The sequence below is a fragment of the Gopherus flavomarginatus genome, chromosome 4 (assembly GCF_025201925.1).
Source record: "Gopherus flavomarginatus isolate rGopFla2 chromosome 4, rGopFla2.mat.asm, whole genome shotgun sequence".
Classification (NCBI taxonomy): Eukaryota; Metazoa; Chordata; order Testudines; family Testudinidae; genus Gopherus; species Gopherus flavomarginatus.
The window spans coordinates 96,148,518-96,170,974 of NC_066620.1; the positions used below are offsets into that span (position 1 = coordinate 96,148,518).

Consider the following 22,457-nt stretch of genomic DNA (forward strand, 5'->3'; position numbering starts at 1 on the left):
AGTTTTATACTGCCACTCATCATTACAATGCTTGAGCACCTTCTGTGTAAAATCAGTAGCAATAGCAAGGTTCCTAATGAACTTCATAGTTCCTCTCCCTCTTTAGGGTATAAACACTTTGATTAAGATAGGGTTATGTTTTTGTTTGTTTGATTTATTAGTTTTGAGGCCACGGGGACTTTCATGGGGCATTCCTAAACTTGTGTGAGGGAATGGTACAGGGCCATTGTGCACAGCTCTCTCCTTTGCGACAGCCGGTGCTGGGTTCAGATTGCGGAATCTTTGGAGCACTCTGGGCTCTGGCAATTTTGAGCTGGAGAGCAGCACATTGGTAGCAGTAGGGAAGCTTTCACAAGTTAGAGCTGCCCAGAATTCAGGAGGACCAAATGTCTATAATATGATAGAGCTAGGTCTCATCCGCTTTGACAGAATGCTTTTTGGAACGCATGTGCCCTATGAACTTGACTATGCTGTCTGTACCCATCGCTCTAACAACTAAATCACATTCTGATCACAAAGTCAGGAACAGATCCAGAAATATTGATTCCCAATATTCCACTGCTCTACCACATATAGTTGCCATTTTGTCACTGGCAAACGGTGTATCATGTTCCTGTCTATGGGCTGGTCCACCAAAAAGATAACAACTTAGTTCTGCTACATTACTCTATTAGCACAAGAGGCCTGCAATGTGGATCTGGAATTTCTGAGTACAACCTTTGCCAATGACCAGCCATGCAGTAAAATATAATATATGGTCACATAATTACAGGTTATAGCATAATATACACATACAAGTGGGCAGGATTAAGTTTGCATGAGTAATTTTATTTCTGGCATTTCTTAATCTTTCAGTATTTAACTTTGCAACTTTATCCTTCTCTTAAGGTTGCTCATTTACATGTAATATATAATAAAGACTCTCTCTTAAATTAGTACTTGTTTGGGGGCTGGATGCCTCAAGGCATTGCCAATAAATCAGAGATCTTTTTGCTAATAGGTCACCAGTCTGAACTCAGACAAGCTCAGTAGGGAGTAAAAATTGGGGTCTTTCTAAATTGAAATCCTCAGATGAAAGGCAAAGTATTACTTTTATCATCTTTCTTTATTATTATTTATAATAATAAATACCCAAATATTGTGGTGATATATGGAATAATAGTATATGATTGTACATGAACGTTTTTGTTTCTTTTTAAATTACTCAGATATTTTCATTGTGAGATCTATGAATAACATTTCCAATTCCTATAGCCATATGTATTTTTTGGTTTTGGTAGTGACACTGAATCAAATACATACAAAATGATCTGTGAAAGTCAGGTCCTGATTTGAGATAATTTGACCATCTGCTCCATTAATTCAAAAGAGAAACGTGGCATATCTACAATAGAGACTCAGAGTAATGCTATTTCCTGGGAAAAAAACCATGCAAATCACAAATGCTAATAGACTTCATGGTAGTTGCCTCTCATACAAATATCAATCAAATTAATCAATCAGAACTCACTTGACAAACAGAATTATGAAAAAACATTTTAATTTTCATGTAGATATAGAATGTTTTCTCATAACAATGTCTTTTGTGTTGTAAAATGAAATATGTTGCTTGCACTTCTCTCTTGTAGCATTAATATCATCCTATCCAAGTTTATCCAGTAAAAGTGATTACTTCACAACAAACCATTTCCAGTTCAAGATCCAGCTCCAAGTCTTTCCACAAATCCTTTAAAAATTAAGCAACATTGTTTAAGCAAAAATCCATTCCTCCTTGCTGTGTTAGATAAAACAGATTGAAAATATGCCTTACCTTTTCAGCTGCCACAGAAGGAAGAGATGTGGAAGTGAACTGTTCATTGGAGATTGAGGAGTTCACTTCTTCTTTACTGAAAAAAACTGATTTTCTCCCCACTTCCTTCCTTCCTGCAGGGGCCAAAGTTGGAGTAAAACATCTGTAGACGGTGACCCCGTGGCAGCCAACAGGGACCTGGCTCAGGGGATGGTTGCTACTGCTGCAACAGGCTCCAAAACACTGCTGTTCGTGGGAGCAAAGCAGAGACTAGTGATCAAACGGAAGTTATTATCTTCTTTAACATTTTAAAAAGAGGTTTCACCGTGAGAAAATGCAATGCTGAATTAATCAAAATGTGCTTATGGCCCCCACAAGCCACCCACAGGAAGCACAGGGGCTATGCTTTCTTAACTTCCGAATGCTTTCGCTTTCTGAAGTAATAGATTTGCAAAAATTGCAAACCACAACCTCCTCAGAGAGACTGAAAAACACTGGTAAACTGAGCAGGTCCTTTACTGGAAACAAGATACCCTGGTTTCCAGTCAGCTGCATATCACAAAGCATGACACATAGAAGACACTATGAACTTTCCTGAATGAACACCTATTAAAAGTAGAAATGAACCTAACTCACCGAGTATGAGTCTAGAATCAGATGCAAATCCAAAATTCATGGATGTCTGGATTGGGGATTCCAGTCCAACCTGTTACAGAGATACGCTGAGTATCTGCATTCAAACTTCTTCAGATTCTGGAGGGGGTATTGAGCCTCTTTTTCCAGGTCAAGCAAATCTCTAGTTTAAAGGATCAATTATTTCTGGGTCAAACACTATATATAAAATAAGACAACATGGTTCTTTTTATTTCTTTGATGTTTTGAGAAGTGGCATATATCAGTACAAAGTCTATAAGCATTGCCATCCACATGGCAAAATGCATCAGCTTGTGTGACTCTTTAATGCATAGCTCTACTAACTCAATAGCTTCAAACAGCATGTGTTTAACTTTAAACATGTCAGTAGTCTCACTTAAGTAACAAGAACTGCTCTTGTGCGTAAAGATAAGCCCATGAGGAACTATTTGCAGGATCTGGGCCTTTTGTCTTTACCCAAGTGACATTCTTATTGGAATAAAGGCTTATTGGTAGTCTTGCCAACCAACCGTAAACATTAAAAAATGAGTTTGTTATTTTAAATCTCACAATTTTTAAGACAAATTTTGGATTATTTTTGTCGTTTGTTTTTTGAGCCTGTAAGATCCACTCTGGTCATGTTTTCAAGATTTTCTCAACAGCCATAAAGACCAGACACATCCCCGCCCCCGGTTTTTTTTTTGTTTTTGTTTTTGTTTTTAATGAAAACTGAGATTCTCATGTAATCACATACCCAGAAGCTGCTGCTTTAACAAAAACAACAAATAGTGGGAGACTTGAGATGAAATCACCAGTTGACATCTCTGGATCTGTTAGTGATTCCATCATCTTTCAGCATCTTCCATCCAAGGCCTCTGATGTGCTTTATCAACATAAAAACTCACATTTCTAGGGGAAAATCTACTTGGGCATCTGTGGCAGGATTTGAGGCCAGACACAAAGGGCCAAGTTGCTTACGGTGTAAACCAGAGAACAATCAGCACAGATGTGTTTGGGGATGATTTAATTGGTGTTGGCCCTGCTTTGAGCAGGGGGTTGAACTAGATGACCTCCTGAGGCCTCTCCCAACCCAGATAATCTACAATTCTAAGTCACAATGGGGCCAGCTCTTCCCATGGGTGCGACTTGGCACCAGCTCACTAAGACCAACCTTGCCAGCAGTGCTCACTGATTTTTTTTTTTAACTTTTCATTAAGGCAAAGTTACCACCTGTCTGTTACTATTCCCTGCTCCGGACCAGGGTAGCAGTCACAGGACCGGGCTAAGGGCTCCAGCTTGCCGGCTGGGGAGCCCCCCACCTCCGAGCACGCTAGAGAGAACGACCAAATTTCTCCGTGGCACCACTCCGGCGGAGCCACGTGGCATGAAAGCATCTCCCAGGACAGGCCGCACGTTACCGCCCCACACCTGCAACCGGGGCCCGGCCATGCAGCGTCCTGCTGATCACGCACCATCCCCACAGGGGCTGCGCGGCCAGACTGCGCCCATGGCCAGCAGGTCCCAGGAGCGGGCGGCGAGTCCCGTGCCACGCCTAGGCAAACCCAGCCCAGCTAGGCCCACTCGCTGCCGGGCCCATGGGTAACTCGGGAGGACGTCCAGGTTACCGTGGAAACAGACAACTACCGCCTTTGTCACGAGGGAGACATTGGGCGGGGCCCAGCGCTGACTGGCTGCAGTCACGAGATTAGACTGTGGGGGGCTGGGTAGGGACGAAACTGCGCCTTTCCCGGCACCGGCGTATCCCAGAATGCACCGCTCTGCCTGTTGCTAAAGCCGGGAACAGGCGGCTAATGGAGCAAGGTAGATTACGCAGGCGCAGTACGACCTGCAAACGGGGAGGGGGCGGATGCGCCGGCGCAAAGTGAGACCCTCGAGAATAGCGGAGGAATATGTCGGATGACAGAATGTTTGAACGCGCAGGCGCACTGTAGGCACCGTTCCGAGCCGCAGAGGGATGTGAGGTAGCAGAGTATTGCGCAGGCGCAGTTCGAGCGGCTGGGACGTCAGTGGGCAGGATGGGTGCGCAGGCGCGATGGGGCGCGAGCAGTCCTCTGTTGGCGGAGGAGTTATTAGGGGGCGGGGCGGGGTTGGAGTGTTCGCTACAGGGTGGCGGCGTGAGCGGCTGCGGTCCGAGCCGGAGGAAAGATGGACGAGTTCCAGTCAGGGGAGGAGGTAACGGCTCGGGCAGCGAGGCAGGGATCCCGGCGAGGAGCTTGCTGGGGGCGCAGGAATCCCCCGTTAACATTGCTGCCGCCCCTCCCCGACACACACGGGGGTTGCTAGGAGACTCGCCATCTCCCGGGATGTTCCGGGAGTGGGGGCGAGCTGAGTGTCCGGGGGCAGGGGGAGCCTCGCGCTGCCCCGCAATCCCCAACGGCCGGAGCGTGCCCGAGCTCCGAACGGGCTTCCTCTGCCTCCTGCATTGCCCGGGGGGGCGGCTGCAGCCCCTGGGAGTAACGCCCGGTGCCCCCTCCTCGTGCTTGTGAATCCCGGGCAGGGGGAGGGGAGCCCAGCCTTTGTCTTCTCCATGTGGCAGCGCAGTGCTGGGGCTGCTGCTGTTTACTTGCAGGAGCAGGATGCCATTTGATCAATGAGTACAACATATCCAAGGAATAATAACGAGGAGTCCTTGTGGCACCTTAGTGACTAACGCATTTATTTTGGCATAAGCTTTCGTGGGCTAAAACCCACTGCATCAGCCTGTCACCAAGGAATAATGTCTCCCAGAACTGCGTATCCGCGGTGCGGGTTTGATAACATCACAAACCAAGTAAATGAAGCTTGATTAATCTAAATCCTAACATAGAATTCAAGTTTTAACTTTGTACATTAGTGGTCATTGAAATATCTCACTAAGCAATATTCCCACATCCTGTCCCTAGGTCTCTCTTGTGTTTCTCTATCTTGGGTGACCACTTATCTTTCACCCTTCTTCTATGCCCCTCTTGTTTTCTTCTATCCTGAAAGTTTCTCTTTCAAAATTTTTTTGTAGGCTATGATAGAGAAATATCATAGTAGACATTTTCCTGACCTCACTACTGAACAATACACACCTTTCATTGTATGAAAGTTAACTATTGCATTAAAATTAAGTGCAGAAAAATGTCACATAGCATAGAGGCTTGAGCACAAAAGCAAGAGCATGCTGAATTAAGCCAGATAAACCTCTTAATTGTGCCTCAGTTTTGCAGCACACAAAGATGTTTTCTTCATATTTCACAGGCACATACCCCCAAGGCCATACATATTTAACTTTTACCAAAATAATTTTTACAGAAGCTATTTGTTACTGATTTTTTTAATTCAAGTACACAAATGCTGATTAAGAAAACCCAGTATGTTAAATTAGCTGTGTTTGTTAAATTAGTCTAAGTGTAAATGAAAGGCTGTCTATTAAAGCAGTTAATGCATAAATTAGTGCTCAAGTCCTTTTTTAAAAAAAAAAAAGTGTCAGAATTTCCTGGAGCTAGCACCCTGCTCTGTAAGGAGAGATGAAGGCTTGGTAACTTGGGCTGCCATTTCTCCACCTGGAGTGGGGAGCTAGGTCAGAAGTATTTACTTTGCTCTTTGTTGCGTGTTTTTTCCCCTAACCTTCCATACCCTGATGTGACTTTTTCAAGCACATTAGTACAGAGTGGAGGGAATACTCTTGAGAAAGTTCCTCATACCAGTAGGAGGAATAGCTCAGATGGATTTTGAGGGCTTAAATCTAGTTTTCATCAAACTCAAAATGTATGTACTGCTTAAATGCTAATAAGATGGACAAGGAAGGTGAGGTAATAGGTGGTCTAGGGACATTTACACAGAGCACATCACCGGCCACCGCCAATACCAAGAGTGAGCCGACGTGGCTCTGTGCACCCATGGGGGGGGAGGCCTATAAACCCCCCCTACTGAACCATATCCCCTAAACCCACCGAACTAGATTCCACCATGCGAGGGTCATCCTGTCCCCATTACCCGGCCCGCTTACTTATACCCATGACTGCCTATAACCCACTGTATGAGCAATGTATCTTCACTGCTTCCCTACTGCTTCTTGATCCCATACACCCCGCATTGGGGGACCTTACAGACTGTATATGTTATGTGCTAACCAATTCCCAAATACCAGCATCCCCCTATACTCTGTATGTTGCCCCCAATGACCAACAACTGACGCTTTGAACTCTTTGTATCATCTTTATTTAAATATTCTCTAATAAACTTTTAAATCTCTTATCCGACCAAACTCTGTTGGTGAAAGAGACAAGGGGCTTGTCTACATCAGAAAGTTGCAGCGCTGGTGAGGGAGTTACAGCGCTGCAACTTTGAAGGTGTACACATCTGCAGGGCACCACCAGCGCTGCAACTCCCTGTTTGCAGCGCTGGCCGTACTCCCGTTTTGTCTCGGGTGTAGAGGATCCAGCGCTGGTGATCCAGCGCTGGTAATCCAATGTAGACACTTACCAGCGCTTTTCTTGACCTCCGTGGAAGGAGGAAGCCTCTGGTAATCAAGCTGGTCTCCTTTCCCGGTTTGCTCTCTCGTTCCCGGAGCCCAGAGCAAGCAGGTCTCCTTCCCTGCGGTTTGCTGGGTGGCTCCGGGAACGAGAGAGCAAACCGTGGCGAAGCGGGTCTCCTTTCCCGGTTTGCTCTCTCGTTCCCGGAGCCCAGCGCAAGCAGGTCTCCTTCCCTGGGGTTTGCTGGGTGGCTCCGGGAACGCGAGAGCAAACCGCGGCGAAGCGGGTCTCCTTTCCCGGTTTGCTCTCTCGTTCCCGGAGCCCAGAGCAAGCAGGTCTCCTTCCCTGCGGTTTGCTGGGTGGCTCCGGGAACGAGAGAGCAAACCGCGGCGAAGCGGGTCTCCTTTCCCGGTTTGCTCTCTCGTTCCCGGAGCCCAGAGCAAGCAGGTCTCCTTCCCTGCGGTTTGCTGGGTGGCTCCGGGAACGAGAGAGCAAACCGCGGCGAAGCGGGTCTCCTTTCCCGGTTTGCTCTCTCGTTCCCGGAGCCCAGAGCAAGCAGGTCTCCTTCCCTGCGGTTTGCTGGGTGGCTCCGGGAACGAGAGAGCAAACCGCGGCGAAGCGGGTCTCCTTTCCCGGTTTGCTCTCGCGTTCCCGGAGCCCAGAGCAAGCAGGTCTCCTTCCCTGCGGTTTGCTGGGTGGCTCCGGGAACGAGAGAGCAAACCGCGGCGAAGCGGGTCTCCTTTCCCGGTTTGCTCTCGCGTTCCCGGAACCCCCCTTGAAGCCGCCCAACAGCGCTGCAGTGTGGCCACATCTAACACCACTTGCAGCGCTGGTTGCTGTAAGTGTGGCCACTCTGCAGCGCTGGCCCTATACAGCTGTACTAATACAGCTGTAACAACCAGCGCTGCAAAACTTTAGATGTAGACATGGCCAAGCTTTCAAGCTACACAGAGCTGTATTTCTGGTGTGGGAAAGGTACACCGTGTCACAGCTAAATACAAGGTGAAACAGATTTAGTGTACGTAGTTAATACATTTTTTAAGGGACCGTTCAAGATGAGGCCTATTAATACATCTGCAGTCATAGGATGAAAAAGGGGGGTTAGTTGGTCACAGATTGTTGTAATAAGCTACAAATCCCATGTCTTTGCTAGACACTAAAAATCATGATCTTAATGAAGTTATGAATTTAATCTCCCAGGCTTGTCTTTTGAAGGTGTTATGTGTTTCCTTTGAGGATAAGGCCTGAAAGGTCTGATATGGTCTGATAGCTTTGTGAAAGTGTGTTCCCATGGGTGATAGTGGTTTTTTTTCCCCTCATCATTTGTGTTTGAGTTCATTTGAAATTGTTGTGATTGTCTGGTTTCACCCATATTGTTATTGGGGCATTTAGTGCCCTGGATGAGGTACGCCACATGTTGTGATAGGCATGTGTAGAATCCTTTGATCTTGAAGGGTGTGTTGGCTCACTACAACAATCTGCAACTCACTTTTTTTTGTCCTATGACTGCTCAGGTGTTAATAGGCCACTTCATTTGGAATGGTCCCTTAGAATGTGTTATCTGCTTATGCTAAACAATATGTTCCATCTTGCATTTAGCTGTGATACTGTGTTCATTTCCCAGACCAGAAGAAGAACTCTTGTCTCTTTCACCAACAGAAGTTGGTCCAGTAGAAGACAGTCCTCAACTTTTCTCTTTGTGGTTATGGGCAGCCTGTAATTACCAGTACTAGTTCAGTAGGTAAAAATGAACAAATGGAATTGTCATACATATTAAGTTTACTGTATTAAAACTTGTGACTACCATACTCGAATCACCAAACAATCAAACATGTTAGCAGTGCCCAAGAGACCACCAGTTTAGTAAACTGTATTTGTTACCAAGACTTGGTTTTTTAAAAAGTAGTGATTCTGTGACGATTAGTACACACAGGTTGTCAATTGTCTTCCCCTTTACCAGTTCAAATGGGAGAAACATATAATTTTATAAGCCTCCAATGTCAACAAATGTGACTGACATAATGGTCATATTTGTGAAAATATTCTAGCACCTTTTCTTTTTTCAAATGCCCAAGGAAATCCAGTATGGAAGAGTTAATGATAAGACTGAGAATCTAAATGCACAAGTCAAGAAGGTCAAAATTATGGATTTTACAGCAGAAGTAACTTACTGACATTACACATACACAAAGGTACAAATTTAGCACCGTTTTCTGTTGAACACAACATTGTTAGCAGAATCTGTCAATCAGAAAGCTTGCTTTCTTATTTTTTAATGAAGATTACATTGCCACCATTCCCCCTTTTCTTCTTCCCCTCCTTCCCTAAGATTTTATTAATTATTCAAGACAGAGGAACTGATCTCTCTTACTTTGTTCATAAAACATAATCTCACATCAAGGGTTGACTACAGGCTCTTTGGTCTCTAAAGATATTCCACCTGACCCTTGCAAAATAAAACACTTAATACTGTAACATGTAAGGAATAAAGACACTTAAAATAGAACTGCATCAAGGAGAAACACATTATACAGTTATACTTGAATATACACACACAGATTGCCAGTTTGACTGTATCACTTTCCTTCTTAGTGCCCACTCAGCAAGCTTGATCCTGATGTTCTTTCTCAGGCAAAACTTCAATTTTACCAAGCTCAATCATTTTACTATTACCCTTAGGGCTTGGCTACACTTGCGAGTTCGAGCGTATTAAAGGAGCCCCAGGAGCCCTAGCTCACTACCTGTTCACACTGGCAAGGCATGTAGTGCACTCTGACTCCATGGCTAGAGCGCTCCTGGTACTCCACCTCGGTGAGAAGATTAACGCTTGGTGCGCCGTGGCTGAAATGCCCAGGCATCAGTGTGAATGAGGTGTTGCATTATTGCGCTCTGATCAGCCTCCAGAAGCATCCCATAATCCCCTTAAGTCAAGTGGCCACTTTTGTCTTTGTTTTGGAATCTCCGCCGGAATGTGGATATGCCCTTTTAAATGCTCTGTTTCTGACAGCCGGCATGCTTATCTGCCCTGGGACAAAGCAGACTGTGTGTGTGTGTGAGGGTCTGCTGCTGTCTGAACTGACATGCTCTCAGCTCCCCAAAAACCCACTCTCTCCCCCCACATACACCCAACACACTCCCTGTCACATTCCACCCCACCCACCCCCATTTGAAAAGCATGTTGCAGCCACTTGCATGCTGAGATAGCTACCACAATGCACTACTTTCAGCTGTCAGAGTGGACAGCTTGCAGCGCTTTCCCTACTGCACTTTACAAAGGCAGGTTTAACTCAGAGCACTCTACATCTGCAAGTATAGCCATGCCCTAAGTATCTTCTTTCCAATTTTTCTGTTTTCTCCATCAGTAGTCACATCTGATTGTAAGCTTCATCAGATTGTAAGATGTTTGGAGCAGAGGTTATTTCATGTGTATATGGAGTCTAGCATTACTTGTGCCCTGATAGGAGCGTTGATGCTACCACAATATAAAAAACATGGACTTCCAAGCAAAACTGCAAACATGTTTAAAAGGCAGTGGGGAGCCAAGAGACAGCTACTTGTGTGGAAGGGAATAGTAAAAGTGGAGTGGGGATGGACATGTCCCCTTCTCCCTAAGGTTGCATCTGGGCTGTCTGCTTTTAACCTTTGTGTCTGTCAATTGTAGTCTTAGATTTGGGTATGTATGTACTCAAGGACTGAGTTAACTGTTGCCGAGAAGTCATAACTCACTCTCCTGGCTTGTTGAAAGTCTTGATTCTTGCATTGTATAGGCATAGTTAGTAGGGTCCTGATTTTATAGTGACAGTCCTGATGTTTGGGACTTTGTCTTATATAGGCGCCTGTTACCCCCGCAACCTCCATCCTGATTTTTCACTTGCTGTCTGGTCACCCTAATAGTATCATGCCACTGTCCTCCAAAAAGAACAGAACTGCTCAAAATAGAGTTAATATACTGAATTTTATTGTAAAGTATGTCAGCTAAATAAATAAAGTATTTCTTAGCAATGTAGGCAAAGTACTGATTAAATCCAGTGAGGCGCCTAATTAAATGAAAACAGGGAAGATTAGGTACCTCTTTATTTAAGTCTGACAGACTCAGTCTAAATTATCCTAAAAAATGTACTCTTACTAGCTAAATTTCCACTGGTGAGACTTGTACTCGCAACTAGAAACTGGCTCTGAAACATTTAAAAGTATTCATTTATTTAAAATTCTATTTCTGAATTTTTCTGTAGACTTCTTTTGTTGTTGAAGAAGTGAGTAACATCATGAAAGAGGTAAGAAGTTACCAAATGTCTTCAGGTTGTTATGTGAAAATGTAACCTTGTATGCTCTATATTTGTGCTGTACTATTTTCTCTCAATAGTGTGTGTGTGTGTGTGTGTGTGTGTGTGTGTGTGTGTGTGTAAAAAAAAAAAAAAAAAAAAAAAAACAACAAACAAAACCAAAAAAAACCCCTATATCTTCCAACCAATACATTGATTAGTATTAGAAATAGATATTACCTAGGTTATCATTCAGTTTTCTAGTAAGACTGATACCAGTTAATAGTTGTCTGTTTGAAAAATCTATTTAAATATTGTTATGAACTTAAAATATATTCATTTAGAGTGTGTTCCTCTTCTAGTGTGAACCTGTCTTTCTTCATATATAATTCCTAAACAATGGAAATTATATGAATAAGGTGAAATGTATGCAGAGGGGCTTAAACTCTATTTAAAACTCTTGACGTGAAGAGCTTTGCACAGCCCCTCTGCACAAACATAAATTTCACTTATAAATGTCTCACCTTTCAGGATTTTTTCCTCAAAGATAATCTATGAGCTACGTATTTGATTTAGACACTTTAAAGTCTATTTGAGATAAATGCCCTGTAGTTGCAAGTTGCTAAGAAACTTGCATCTTGTCTACAGAGGTGTTTGTTTGTGGCAACCACCTTTCCTGTTGTAGAAATTCAATGGAATGGCAAGTAGATGGGATTATGACACATTTTGTTGTACAGTAACCAAATAAACTCTCCAAAGTTGCAGTTACTGTGGAGTTACTGTCAATGAATTGTCTCTTAGGAATTTGGAAGGCCCCATTCATATACTGTACATTTTTTTTCTACACACTAAGTGAATTAGTTCTTTGATTTTATTTTTTTTAAGGAAGCAAACTAAAGCTTCTGTAAGAAAAGTGCATGACCTAAAATTACACATTTGCTGTTCATCCATAAAAAAGTGTGCCTGCTTACTTTGAAAATGTACACCATTGGGTACAAGTGAGAATCAGTACCCATAAGTAGTGGAATTTTTTTATACTTGGTTTCTTAAATCTTCAGCCATTTGGTCTGTCTTATTTTACTACACCAATAGCCAGAAGTAACAGGATTTTTTAAAAAAAATATTCTTCTCAAGACTATTTCAAAAGTTAAGCACAAACAGTTGAAATTCTACTTTCAGACCCAGCTCTTTGCACAGTCATACAGCAATACCAAACACGTGTATATGTGAATATCTGTGGTTGTGAATCAAAATGTTTCCAGTCACTCTAGTTCTGTTGCAAATGCAAGTAACATTTGTAGTTCATAATGCGTATTTGGGATTCTGCAGTAGGGGTTTGAGAAAAGCAGGAATCAAATTAAAATCAAAGGCTTAAGTAAAACCATTGACATCACCATGCTAACAAAGAGCAAATCATTTGGAGAGCTTTGGTCTTAAATAGTAGATGTGTGGTAAAAGTATTTCTACTACATACCACTACTACAGACTCTGGCATCTTCAGTGCTAAACTTAGGGTTCTCCGTAAACTGAATGTTCAATGTGTTAAAAACATGAAGTACTTAGTTAAAATTAAAGGTCTAAGCTGGATAGTGGCCACATATCTTTCTACGTTTTGTCATTTTTAGGCTATAGAAAGTGCAATAGGTGGCAATGCCTATCAACACAGCAAAGTGAACCAGTGGACTACAAGTGTGGTAGAACAAACTTTAAGTCAACTGACAAAGCTGGGGAAACCTTTCAAGTATATTGGTAAGTTTGTGCTGCTGTATTGGCTTTGCTTACATTTCAGTCTTTTGGTATAGTCAATAATCAGTGAGATTTATTTAAAGATGAATGCAAAACTTTTCATAGAAACTTGTCTCCTAAACTAGAACAATACATTATATTTTAGTTATAAACTATGAATATACAGTCAAACTATAAAATCAGCTTTATTTACTTGCCAAGTATCTAGTGTCAGTCTGTAGAAGATTAAAGAGTCTGGCACTGGTATGTTGCACGCTGTTGGTTTTGTTCCCCTTGCCCCCAGGAGGTAGGAATATTGTTCCCCCTTCATGAGGGGGGTTGGGAGGAGTGAGACATAGAAATTAAGTGACTTGCCCAGCATCCCACACAAAATATGTGGCAGAACTTGGGAAAGAATCCCCATCTCTTGTCACATTTCACTGCCTTAAACACAAGACCATCCTTCCTGTTACAGGTTATAGACTTCTTTATTTGTGTTACCATAGTGCCTATGAGTCCCAGTCCTGGACCATAACCCTATTGACCCAGATGCTGTACGAATGGGGTGGGGAGGGGGGCGCGGAAGCCTTTCCTTGTCCCAAAGATCTTAGCCTGTCTTGAGGTTTTATGTAGGTGATGGCCAGAGCTGATTTATTTGGGACACCTTTGAAGTATCCATGTTAGCACCTTAGCTTTTTCTTATGTTGATTATTTTTTTAGTGCTTTTTGTATTTATTCTGTTGTCTATTTGAACTGTAGGGGTCTGCATCTTTTTGCTAAGAAGTTTTTACAGTAAATTGCATTCATGTGGTGGATATTAATATATGGAGACAGGTATATCTCATAGAGCTGGAAAGGACCCAGAAAGGTCGAGTCCAGCCCCCTGCCTTCACTAGCAGGACAAAGTACTGATTGTTGCCCCAGATCGCTAAGTGACCCTCTCAATGACTGAACTCACAACTGTGGGTTTAGGAGGCCAATGCTCAAAAGCACTGAGCTATCCCTCCCCCACCATATTGCATGTGGTGAATTTGAGTTCATAGACATAGGGGATGGTACATCAGTGCCTATTTTTTAGCATTAATGCTAAGTGTGTTGATAGTAATGGTCAGTTTGGTTCTCTAATGGAAGCTTCTTTTGTGTGTTAACAGTGACCTGTGTGATTATGCAAAAAAATGGTGCTGGCCTTCATACAGCAAGCTCTTGTTTCTGGGACAACACCAGTGATGGTACAGAAGTGACTTAATTTTCTTTCTTAAAATAGCAACTTTACATAAAAATTCTCATGCTAGAACCTGCTTTTCTTGTCAAGATTCTGTTGCCTTACTTTAAATAAGACTGACACTTAATCTTAAACTACTATTTTGGAGCAGCGTGGTACAGATTAAACTGCCTCTGGGGGAAAGGAGGGGCAAAGTCTCAAACTTATGAGCCTCTTAATTTGATTTCAATACATGTGAAGTTAGCAGCTAATTTCTTTTTTTTAAAAATGCAAAGTTTAACTACTGTGACAGCTTCAGTCTAAGGATTTGAAAGTTTCACTTTTTAATTAAGTTTTTTAATATAGATGTCTGATCATGATATGGGGAAGCATGCGTAACTTGGAGTATGTAATGACAAACTTCTTGGTTTTAAATACTTTCTCTTCTGCTGTAGGAAACTGCACTGTGAGATGGGAGAATAAGACTATGTACTGTATTGTCAGTGCCTTTGGACTTGCAATATAATTGCCTTGGAACTGCTCAGCCTTCTACTGATTTCTTCTTCAGCACTTCCATTTCATAATCTGTTCAAATTTGAATACATTTGTTTTTATGTACTTTTTTATGAACTTTTTTAGTTCTTTCAAATGTAGAAATGTGAAAATACTAGTCATATGCTGTTACAAGGACTATACATTTGATCTTTATTGCACCAGTGTTGCCAGACTGTCTTAGCATTTCAAGGACTTCCCAAGGTGCTAATAAAAAAAAAACAACCCTGAAACCTGCTGCAATGTAAAGGTTTCTTTAGCTTTACTCTCTGAAACTAATTTAAATAAGAATTTTCACACTTTGTACTCTTGGTTAGCATTAAATTATTGAAGTTCATAACTTTGTGTGACTCTTCTATTTAATTCAACTGTTTTGTGGGTTTTGTTTTGTTTGGGGTTTTTTTGGTAGGGTAAATTGAAGGAATAGCTTTTAATTCTACTTGTTTTCAGGGTGTATACTAAATCTCTGATGTAGACAGTCTGCCTACACTGAAGTGTATGCAGAATTGCAAAAATCTTATTTGAGACAATACTATTGAAATACTACCATGGTAAAGACTAAATGAGCAAAGGCACAGTCTAAAGAGATTCTCTGGTCTTATCTCTGCTGCATTTAACACTGGTCCCAAGAATGCGTTTCTTCCATATAGTAATTCAGTAATTTTGTGAGCCTCTTCTGCACCATCTGTGTTAAACAGGCAGGATCAAGGAGAGATGAGGCATCTAATATGGTCCAGTCCTGTCTCATCCAAATGGCCTAGCAGACATCTGAAACATGGGTTAAATTGAAGTGCTATTAAATAACATTGGGTTATATGGGGGACATAAGGGAGTTGGATAACTAGAATTCTCAGATAAAGCAAATGCAGATAAGTGGAATTATAGTGTGTCTGGTTCTCTGAAAACCTCTGCCTTAACTATCTGAGATTTGGAAGGCAGAAAACTTGAAAAAAATAAAGGGGAATGCTGTTTCCTGTCTGAATGTTTGTGGGACCTGGGGTTGTGTGGGGGTTTGTGTGTGTGAAACTTCCATTTCCCAGTGGGGAAAAAAATGGACACAAACCAGAAGAAATGTGTATCATACACCTATATTATTCTTCAAGATGTCAATCTTGCCTTCTAAAATAGTAACAACAGAATCGTGTTTTTAACCATTAGTTCACTTGCTCTAGTGTCCTCAAATGTACTTGTAATGTCTATATTACAATATGGAATATAATCATTGAGCAGGTGCAATGTGAGCCTTTGACTATGTTAGTCACTGTGGAGGAGAGGGGTATTTACCAGTGTGAAGAGCTGCTCTTCTACAGAAATTGTTCAGCCCCCTGCCTATATCTAGATCAGGGGCCAGCAACCTTTCAGAAGTGGTGTGCTGAGTCTTCATTTATTCACCTCTAATTTAAGGTTTAAAGTGCCAGTAATACATTTTAATGTTGTTAGAAGGCCTTTCTATATTGTATGTAAAGTAAATAACATTTTAAAAATGTTTAAGAAGCTTCATTTAAAATTAAAATACAGAGCCCTCAGGGCCAATGGCCAGGACCCAGGCAATGAGTGCCACTGAAAATCAGCTTGTGTGCTGCCTTTGGCACGTGTGCCATAGGTTGCCTACCCCTGATCTAGATTGAGGAATAATGCAACAAATGGCCTAAAGAGACATTGGTATTCTGTTTGCCCCTGTGAAGATGGATCATGGACATGGCCTCCTGAGTTACCAACTGAGCACACATGGTGGGGGGAATAAGAACCCCAAAGAAAAGGAATGGAAGGTATGTCTGCACTGCAATTAGACATCAACTGACTCACGGTCACAGGGCTCAGGGGCTGTTTAATTGTAGTGTAGACATTGGCTTGTGCTGCAGTCTAAGCTCTAGGACCCTCTCATCTCACAGGGTCCTAGACCCCAGACTTAAGCCTGAGCCCTAATGTCTCCTCTCCAAATAAGCAGCCTCTTAGCTGAAGTCAGCTGACAGGCCAACTGTTGGTTTTTAAGTGCAATGTAGGCATAACCCAGGCTTCCTATGTTTCTATGGGTACATCTTCACTACTGGCCGTATCAGCGGGTAGCAATCGATTTCTTCGAGATCGATATATTGCGTCTCATCTAGATGCAATATATCGATCCCCAAATGCGCTCCTGTCGACTCCGGAACTCGACCGATGCGAACAGCAGTAGTGGAGTCAACAGGGAGCCGTGGACATCGATCCTGCGCTGTGAGGACGGTAGGTAACTCGATCTAAGATACTTCGACTTCAGCTAGGTTATTCATGTAGCTGAAGTTGCGTATCTTAGCTCGATCCCCTCCCCTAGTGTAGACCAGCCCTATGTAACATCAGGGGTTGGGTTAGTATAACTGTATTGCACAGGGATATGGAGTTTTCACAACACTGAGCAATGTAGTCATCTATGTAAGTCTGTAGTATAGACCTGGCTTATATTTGCTTGCTTTAGCCTTGTAAATAACTAGTTTCCTTTTTCCTCTGTAATAAAATTATATACAAGCATTGTCCTTGGTGTGAACTTTAAGGTGCAATTGATCTGAGGTAAGTGACTGGTCCTTGGGGACTAGAAGTACCCTGAATATTACTGAGTCTCGCTATTTCTCAAGTACCATCTATCTCACAGATATTCACCTCATTGCCAAGACAGTCCTTGGATAGGCTGGTTTATCTGTGACTATTTAAGGCTATTGGTATGCCTGGAGTTTGCCCTTGAACTTCTGATCAATTTGGGGTTTGTGACCTAGTTGTTTTAACAGTCTACCCTGAAGCTGGTACTCTCACTCTGGGAACATCACATTTCAGTTTTCAGAATTCAAGTGAACTGAAGTTTCAATGCTATGATTGATATTGCAGTTCTTTTTATCTTAAGTGCATAGGATACACTTCCAGTACTTCCTATGCTGATTAAATGTTTATAGGCTAAGTAAAGCTTTTTGTGTGGCCACATAGTAATGTGTTTTCTGAGTGTGCAGTATAGAAAGGAACACAATTCTCAGTCCTATTTGTAAGAGATTGGGAGAGGAAGAAATGCATTTGCTGACCAAATTGACATCTTCTCTCCCTTTGTCATGTTGGATCTAATTTAAGACTGAGTTGTGCAAACACACATGCTTAAGTAGACTAGTCCCATTGATAAAGTTAACTGTGAATACTCATTAACCACATGTATTTCCAGGATTATGACCCTAGACTGTAAAGTGCTTAAGATAAGAACATCTATAATATACTGTACCCACATTTCAATAGTAAGATTAAGCACAACTAATGGGGTAGATAAAGACTAATCAGCTTTGAGGTTGATCTGTTGTGCATACACAGGTCTTTAGTAATCTTGACTGAGGCCTAGACCATTTTAGTTTAAGCAGAGATAACTAAAAAAAGGCATTTGACAAGTTAGTGTGGTACTTGCAAATACCTGCTCAGGGCATTTAATCAGAATGTAATCTAGCCTGACAGCTGAGTAATGCCTGTCACAGTAACCAAAAACCAGTTCCAAGCCTGAAACCCTCAGCCATGCTACCAGGCTTCTTTCTACATTATATAGCTGACACTAGGCTGAGGTAGTTTAAAACTGTTTTTCCTGACCAGTGGGGATTGGAAGGCATTTGATGAGATGGTATTGATACACTATATCTTGCATTAAAGGTGAGTATTTCTAAAATAAAGCATCTTGAAATACGTGCCATTAGCTTCTAGAGTTAACATTGAGATAGACAAAAGCTAGCCCCACCCCAGTTTTTTCCTCTGCTTCCTTAGAGGACCTTGTTACAGCTCATGTTTGTAAAGGTTTAGTTGCAATCTTAATGGTGAGAAACTTAATTAAGAATCAAAAGTAATGTCAAAGCAGGTCCACACCACATGAAGCAGCTCAACAGGACACCCCATGTGAGCACTGGTTAGCATGTGTATCTGGTTATTTTCCTAACAGCACTAATAAACAACCATCTCTAATACTAGATAGTAAAAAAGAATCTCTCCTGGTATACCCTACTGTTAACTAATAGAAATATTTAAAGTTTTCTGCTGTTAAGACAGTATCAGTTTAACACATATGCACACAAGGCTGTCTTTTGTACCTGTAAAGAAAAATAGTGCTAGATCATCATCCCTAATGGAAGGAAAATGAAACCTAAACGTAGGTGTAAAGATACAGTATGAAAACTATTTATTAACATATTTAATGCACATGAAGTCTTCCATGTATCAGCACCCAATTTTTGCTGAAGGTAAGTGATCAGGTTTGCTTTGTATTCTATACCAGAAAGAGTTCCAGTGTAAATAGATGATTAACAAGTTTCCTTATAACACACTACTAATGCATCCCATGCATACCTTCTCAAAGCAGCACCATATTTACAGCTTCTCATTAACAGAATATTTCTTACACATTCTATACCATTTTGGTATACCACAGTTGCTTCATTTTACATATACTTATAAACTTTAAAAAACATTGTTTTACAGTAGCATGAGGATTTTGTGTGGTGTATGGCAATTACTGGCATAGTCAGAACATATGGCAAAAAGGGAATAAGCAGGTTTATAATTCTTATTACAATAACTGCCTTTTAGAGTCAAGAAAGCTATCCAGTCAAGAATCCTTTCATTTCAAAACACTCTTCTCAAAGCAGTTCATGCTCTCTGTTAAACTGGATTTTCATTCTTAACCAAAGGTAGCAAAGATTTCTCTTCCCTAATGTATTCCTCTGGGTTATGCTTCCCTTTCTTGGCCATAGAGAACAGGATATTTGTTTCCCAGCCAGCCTTACCACTGATGATGTCTTAAAGCCAATACAACAGCAACAATGTGCATGAGAGTTCAGGAGCTAACAATACCTGAATCACCAGTATAGGCCTGAGACCGGATAAACACTCCCACATACTTGACCTGCCTTGGGTGAAACTCAGGTTGTTCACCACTAAACTTGAAAAAAAAGAAAGAGAGGTTCTGCTGCTGCTAAAGCACCCCCACCTCAGGAATGTCCCTAACCATTATAACCACTTGGTTAAAACCAAGTTGTAAAGATGCTGGGAAATTAGGGAGGATCTAGAAAGAGACTCAACAAATAGTAAGATAAGCACTGATTATCTGCACAAATAGAGAAGATTGCAATTAGGGTATGAAAGATAAAATGTAAAAAACATGGGCATCAAGGAGGACACATAGATGCCAGTGTATAATTGGTTAAAAATTTTGTTACTGAGGAGGGTGGGATAATGTGATAGGTAAAACTAGCTCCTTCCTTCAAATGTACTAAACCTATCTACTGTAAATGAAAAACAATGCTCTTTGGGAACCATTTCCAGACTGCAGTTCAACATCAAGCTGCTGGAACTCTGACCCATCTGTACAACCCTGATAGGCAGAGGCATTGCAGGGAACCCCCAGCTGAATGAATCCTAACTGGCCATCGCGTGAAATTTGTAGGAGTGGTGGGCAAAAGAGATTTGCTTGGTATATATATTCTGTGCATGTTGCTAATAAATAGATGTTTAAAGCACAACTGTGTAAGGCTCTTTCCCTGGGAAAAAGTTACTCATAGAGCCCTTAACCTTGAGGGAAAGGGCTCTTAAATTGACCAGGTTTCATCCTGAGCCTTGTGGGTAAGGATAGGTGCCTTACACCCTGAGCCCTTGGAAGGGAAAGGGTGGAGGTGCCTAAACTGACTGGGTCACACCTTGAGCCCTTCATAGGATATTGATGGGGTGCCCTAAACTGAGCAGGTAACACCAGGGCTAGTGGTATTTGGCTTCCACATAGTGCATAAGAAATATTTTTACAAGTAAAAAATCCTCAGTATTGGAAAAAGAAGCAGCACATTGTGGATTTATTTTGTATACATTACTCATTTTCCTATGTTTTAATCATCATTCTTGAAAAGATTTAATCTGGAATTATTAGATGAAAGCTTGAAATGGCGGGCGGGAGGAAGGAATCCACCCCACTTGTTTTTATTAGTTGTGTTTTAACAGCCTAGCACAATGCACTTTGACCTAAATGTGGTTCTTGGGAAGAAAAAAATTCAGCTTTACAAAATATACTTCCCTTATTGACTTTTCCGCTGGTCATATGGAAAATACACAGCTAGCCAAGTGAATTTCTTATAGACACCTTTCATTTGATTCTTGGGTCATAATAGCACACCACACTGCGTAGAGACATGAATAAAACTCCTCACAAAATATTTACAATCCATCTTGTTGCTCCAGGAGAATTCCTCAGAGTAATCTTTGGTTCCAAATTGTATCTTTGGGCAGTTTTCAATATTCATTGCCACAAAGCATGAAATATGTGATCTCTTGCCAGGGAGACAGCTTTATTGCTTCTGCCTATTTACTGGGTAGGTAGTGAAGTTAATGCTGTGCTGCTTTAGCCAAAAACTTGCTAAGTTACAACGTAACATTTTTTGAGTATAAAATACGGTATGCAGGAGTAGAGCCCAGCAAATCCGCAGATACTGCTTTATATCCGCAGATATCTACATCTGTGGATAATTTTTTGCAGATCGAGGGTGGATGTGGATCCAAATTTTATTTCTAAAGCCCTGCAAATCTGCAGATATCCGCTTTATATCTGCGGGTGTGAATATCCACAGATCATTTTTGCAGCTTGGATATGGATACAAATTTTGTATCTGTGCAGGGCTCTATGTATGGGGGAAGGCAGTTCAATGCAGGATTTCTACAAAATAATTCATTAACAAGATAAATAACTTTTTTAAAGTACACATTTCCCCATTCTATTCCTATTTTTGTTCCTCTAACAAGCAGTGTAATAACAAAACAAAGAATAATAAAGGGACAAAAAACAGCCTAGGAAAATTTCACAAATTCTAAATACCATGATTTCTTGAAGATGAATTAAAAAAAAAAAAGTTTTCTTTAGTTAATGGAATAAAAAAAAATTTAATTAAGTCAGACTTAATATACTGTATCACAAGCAACCTGGATTATAGTAAGCAGCATTAGTAAAACTCAAATATCCTACACGGAAAAATATTTTAGCAAATCAAAAAATGACTTATAATAGGAATAAAATAGTATTAAAGTGCCAAAAAGCTTTGAATGCACAAGTAAAAATCTGCATAAACATAAAGGCCTGATCCTTGTGTCACCACCTCCCACTCCCCCAACTCTCATGAAAGTCCATGGAAATTTTGGGTGTACAGGGAATATCAGTGATTGGATCCTGAGCTTGACTTTACAAAGTCAAACTCAAGTACAAGCAAGCCCTGGATTATTCTTGCTTTCTTGTTTTAGAAAAAGAGAAGCCAGTCCGTTTTTCCATTGGATTAAAAAAGCATCTAAAAACACAACCGTGTATTAAAAAAAGGCTAAGTTAGCTAAAAGAGTTGTTAAAGGTGCAACAACTACTGCAGTTTACAAAGACAACTTAACCCTCTCAGAATTTTTCCACATCTTGTTACTTGTAACACCTACCATGCCAAGAGGAAATCTGTTTGTTCTATTTTTTTACTTTGTGCACATGACAGTAGTTTGGCCTTCTCTTGGCTTTGGTCTACACGAAAGACATTTACTGTGCTAGATATCATTTCAACTTCCTAGTATGTTTGTTAAATTTCATAGCCACAAAATGGTTTACATAAGCATGCTAAATATATTTTGTATTCCACTTCCTTTCAGCAGAACTAAACGCTAGTTTTGCCAGAACCATTTTAAATGCCATTGAGAATACAGACTAGCTGTAGTAGTTCAACTAGTCCTCCCATAGCACCCTGGTCAAGTCTCCCAGAATGCACTGCTCCTGAACTGTGAAACAGATACCCAGAGGTTATTGCAGATGAAGTGGTTTAGGACAGTTCTAATGTGAA

The 22,457-nt window shown here is 41.3% G+C and overlaps 2 protein-coding genes across 5 annotated transcripts in view; one reads left to right on the forward strand and one right to left on the reverse strand.

The window, feature by feature from the left end:
- The window catches only part of SYTL3 (synaptotagmin like 3), a 76,989-nt gene extending 74,445 nt beyond the window's left edge, over nucleotides 1–2,544 (reverse strand). The window contains exons 1-2 of the mRNA XM_050949638.1: nucleotides 2,426–2,544; nucleotides 1,811–2,035 (exon numbers count right to left, since the gene is read on the reverse strand). The gene's annotated coding sequence lies outside the window, so the exon portion shown is untranslated. The remainder of the gene's footprint in view (nucleotides 1–1,810; nucleotides 2,036–2,425) is intronic.
- Nucleotides 2,545–4,146: 1,602 nt separating this feature from the next.
- Nucleotides 4,147–14,962, forward strand: DYNLT1 (dynein light chain Tctex-type 1). Of its 4 annotated transcripts, none has more exons than XM_050949971.1 (5): nucleotides 4,147–4,243; nucleotides 11,115–11,156; nucleotides 12,770–12,893; nucleotides 14,021–14,098; nucleotides 14,526–14,962. In XM_050949971.1, exons 2-5 carry the CDS (start codon nucleotides 11,148–11,150, stop codon nucleotides 14,594–14,596), a joined length of 282 nt encoding a protein of 93 aa, XP_050805928.1. In that variant the 5' UTR covers nucleotides 4,147–4,243; nucleotides 11,115–11,147; the 3' UTR covers nucleotides 14,597–14,962. The 4 variants fall into 4 exon arrangements, with proteins under 4 accessions (XP_050805928.1, XP_050805927.1, XP_050805929.1 ...); XM_050949970.1 differs by having other exon boundaries at nucleotides 4,165–4,304; XM_050949972.1 differs by lacking the exon at nucleotides 4,147–4,243 and adding an exon at nucleotides 4,327–4,404.
- The last annotated feature ends 7,495 nt before the right edge of the window (nucleotides 14,963–22,457 follow it).